The following is a 4338-nucleotide window of genomic DNA, read 5'->3' as shown; positions in this document are numbered from 1 at the left end:
TATTGTTCAAAGTCATTCAAAAGATACTTAATTGATTTGAAAGTAAAGAATCTATCAACATAACACACCCCTAAAAATAAATGAAAAACTGCCGAAAGTCCGAAATGTCGACAAAAGCACGTGGCAGATTCAATCTATCATTAGATCTCACGCTTTATTCACTTCGTGAATGGTCGGTATTATTCGGCCATGCATTACGTCGTTTTCTCCATATTTCTCATTTTCCATCATGGCGGCTAGTGGGAGCAATCGCTCCCCTGTGCAAATTTTGGTAACTGGTATACACTGTCATTACAGACCATATCGGTTAGCGGGTGTAGTTACATGCTTGAGTGGTCACGAGGACGGTATGATGAGTGTTTAGTACCGTAAAGTTAACTTCAGCGTATTCTCCTGACATATAATCACAGTTACGATGAACTGATCAGTTTATGGTGATACCGCGTTTCGTAGGGCTTTTTTAGAAGCAGAAAATAACGTGATTTATTTTACTTTTCTGATAGGATTTAACCATAATCATTATGTTGAAGCTAGCTTCTTTCCAGCTATCATGTCTACCAAAACTAACGAGGTTCAATACGAAGGTTAATTGGTGTAGTCCAAACATGACCTATTCTTCCAGAAACAATTTTTTCAACTCTTCAGCCGAAATCGACGGCCGCCGTTCTTCGCAAGATATGCTGGTAAGTCAAATAGATTAGAACTCTCAACGCCTTGCGAACTTATGGAACATACAATTGTCGATATATCTCAAATTTTATGTTATAATTTTATATTTTGAGATATGAGATGAATCTCAATAGAGACATAAAGAAATGAATATAGATATCGAAAACTAAATTGGAAGCATCTATGATTGATTTATGAATATCTGATATGCAATCAGAAATAGCTGATAGATGTTTGCACTGTAAATATCAAACGTTTCATTAGGGTTATCAAGAAGGGAAACACGGATATCATCAATAGAAATCGTGGTATAAAGAATTGATTGAAGATATCCGAAATTTGTATTAGTGATATCACAAATCGAATTAGATTGATTGCATCGAGGATTGCATTGAGGATATGAAGAATTATATTGCGGATAACAAGGATTGATTTATAGATATTCAAAATATCATTTCGGCATTTCCGAAATTGACCTGGAGATATCCAATATTCATTTCGAGATCAGAATGCATCTGAAGATATCGAAAATGAATTATAGATATTAAGAATACAATTTAAGATATAGAAAATTTGAATTACAGCTATATAAAATCCTTCCATTTAATTATTGAGCAGCCATCACGTTACCAAACTGACAAATCAACAGAATTAACATAAACATAAATTCATGAAAGAAGTTCTGAAACTGTTGGAAGCCGTTCTTCAGTTTGAAAGAGGAATACGGAACGTAGACATCTTTAATTCAGTATTTTTGTATCTATAAATGAATCTTCTAAAATGAATATCTCTAAATATATTCTGAACATCTCTAAATAAATTCTGAATATCCCCGGCCGCATTCGTTTCCGAATATCTTTAACTCGTTATCTCGAAATTTTAGACATCTCGAAATGAATTTGACTTATCTCTAATTTTTCCTAGATATCTTGTAAACGAATTGAAATATCTCTAGTCTTTGGTATAACCAATCAACTTTGGGTAACTCTACTCTTGAACATTTGATATCTCTCTTGGTATCTAAAAGTTGAATCCTAGAGATCTCTTAATGAACACAAATTCTAGAAATTACTTATTAAATTTTTGATTTCACTAAATCAGTTTTTGATATCACTAAATCAATTTCTGATATCTCTAGTGAATTCTGTATATCTCTAAAACAAAGATGTTAAAACAGTATGATATTAAACACGTTTACTTTAATTGATATTTCTTTTTCAAAAGACTATAGTCTTGGTTGAGTTATTGGAACTGATCAAGCAATCGATTAACCTACCTATTTAGGTCTGCCCCTGGGATCCGACATCATCATCATCATTTTAGTTTTAGAAAAGCATTCCAGACATTTTACTATACTGTAATGTACTGTACTGCACTGCCCTGCCCTGCCCTGCGCTGCGCTGCGCTGCGCTGCACTGCACTGCACTACACTACACTACACTACACTACACTACACTACACTATACTATACTATACTATACTATACTATACTATACTATACTATACTATACTGTACTGTACTGTACTATAGTATACTATACTATACAATACTATACTGTACTATACTATACTATACTGTACTATACTATACTATACCGTACCGTACCGTACCATAGTATACTATACTATACTACTATACTATACTATACTTTAAAGGTGAGTATCTTGAAAATCGGAAGAACAAATCTATATAGAAACGTTATGAACAATTGTTTTCATTTTCGTTTTGTTTACTATGACATTTCGAGGGTTATTTTCTCGACTTTGTTTGTCTTTACACCCATCTCATACAGGACAAAGTGAATTATACTTCAGAAAATTATCCTTTGACGAAGGAAGAAACGATTTCATTTCTTACGGACCACTTGAAGATGCCGAATATTTTTTCAGACGAAGTTAAGTTTGATAAATTGAATATTTTGAATCACATCGTGAGGCGTATCAAACACCTGGTTCCAGGAGGTAATATTTCCATTTTAACTTCAAGTGGTGAGAACTACATGCAAGAAGAAAGTCTCTTCTTACGGAAGACTAAAAACGATATGCTATCTCTCCAAGGAGGACAGTGCTTTTGGTTTACCAGTTTCTTGTCCGCAATACTTTCCAACATCGGATACAGAGTGGGACTTGTCGGGGCAAACGATCGATCGCTAGATTCGATGTACGACGTACACTCAGCAATCCTCGTGTTCGATTTACTATACCCTGGTAGTAAACATTTAGTAGAATCTAGCCCTACCTATCCAATCTTCGCCGCTGTGCCTCTCAATGGTGACAAAGAATACGATTTGTGTAGCTTTGGCGGCACAAAACATAAGTTCGTCGACGCTGGGAATGGTATAGTTAAATATTGTCATCTTTTACAGCGAGGAGCGCTACCAAGGACAAAATGGAGTGACGTGATAGAGCAGGAAAACGAACTATGGGAAGTCGATATGGAGTATCGTACGGCTGCTTGTAAACCATTGTCATATTTCACAGGACTGATAACGCTCCTTTTATACATTCCGTCAATCGTACCCTTTTACCACACCAACCTTTTCTTAAGAGGCTTTTCTAAGGGTAAAGGGGTCAGTATTTTCAATCAAAAAGTTACCCTGACAGATGAAAACGGATACATTTTTGAGAAATATTCTGTTAATTCATCATATGATATTGTCGAAGTTGTGACAAAATATTTCCCTCAATATACACCAACATTGATTAAGAAATGTCTGGTTAACCGGGAAAAGGTCCAGGCCTTTACTTTGTCTCCATAGTTTGCAGAGCATGACTGAGTTTAACCATGGAGCTATAAACCTGGGATAGCTCCATGCTCAAACGTGCATGCTTTTATTCTTCATACTCATCTATATTGTGTTTTATTCTGCAGTTTTACTATATATTATGTGTCACATATTTTTTTTTACTGTTACATAGCGTTTTAGCGCACTTTTGTGGATTTTACGCTTTATAAAATAAATTATTATTAAATTTTACGTTAAGGTCCGTCCACTCATTAATATGCATGAGATGGGAACCACAACAATGCTACCACTGCTAAACAAAACGTACTTTAAAGTTGTCATTTTTCTATCGGCAAAATCGGTCGTGGAGTCAGACTCGGATGTCGCGGGCTCGACTACAACACTTTCCAAGGTATATAAACACTAATCTGTATTGGACAATGAATGAACGATGATGATGACGATGATGACGATGATGATGATGATGATGATGATGATGATGATGATGATGATGATGATGATGATGATGATGATGATGATGATGATGATGATGATGATGATGATGATGATGATGATGATGATGATGATGATGATGATGATGATGATGATGATGACGACGACGATGATGATGATGGTGGTGGTGGTGGTGGTGGTGGTCGTGATGGCGGTGGTGGTGGGAGACATTCATGTGAACTCTCATTAATGACCGTTATCAATAAAAAAATTGACAAAGCTCCAGGTAATGACTCTCTGTCTGTTAATTTTTACAAAGGTTTCCATTTTTTTTTTTACATTTATGCTTTTTCGAATGTTGTAAAATACCCTTTCTGTATTCATTTAAAAGGAAATACTTGTAATTTTCAACATAACTTCAATGAATAGAGGGGGAAATGTCGTGATCATGATGATGTAAAGGATGACGATGATAATATATTTCTATAGG

General features: G+C 35.2%; 1 protein-coding gene across 1 annotated transcript; it reads left to right on the top strand.

Annotated features, from left to right (window-relative positions):
* Nucleotides 1-322: 322 nt before the first annotated feature.
* Nucleotides 323-4126, top strand: LOC139964592 (uncharacterized). The gene is made up of 2 exons (XM_071966316.1): nucleotides 323-683; nucleotides 2463-4126. The coding sequence occupies exons 1-2, from the start codon at nucleotides 522-524 to the stop codon at nucleotides 3426-3428; spliced, it is 1128 nt and encodes a 375-aa protein (XP_071822417.1). The 5' UTR covers nucleotides 323-521; the 3' UTR covers nucleotides 3429-4126.
* Nucleotides 4127-4338: the final 212 nt, after the last annotated feature.

The sequence above is a fragment of the Apostichopus japonicus genome, chromosome 3 (genome assembly GCF_037975245.1).
Source record: "Apostichopus japonicus isolate 1M-3 chromosome 3, ASM3797524v1, whole genome shotgun sequence".
In the NCBI taxonomy this organism is placed as follows: Eukaryota; Metazoa; Echinodermata; class Holothuroidea; order Aspidochirotida; family Stichopodidae; genus Apostichopus; species Apostichopus japonicus.
The sequence above is the reverse complement of the archived record's forward strand: the minus strand, read 5'-3'. Positions and strand labels throughout refer to the sequence as shown.

Bases quoted from the DNA above. Each gene is read 5' to 3' on its own strand.
- LOC139964592 (XM_071966316.1), top strand. From the start codon at position 522: ATGTTGAAGCTAGCTTCTTTCCAGCTATCATGTCTACCAAAACTAACG. The intron at 684-2,462 runs GTAAGTCAAATA...CATCTCATACAG, and splicing joins GTTCTTCGCAAGATATGCTG to GACAAAGTGAATTATACTTC.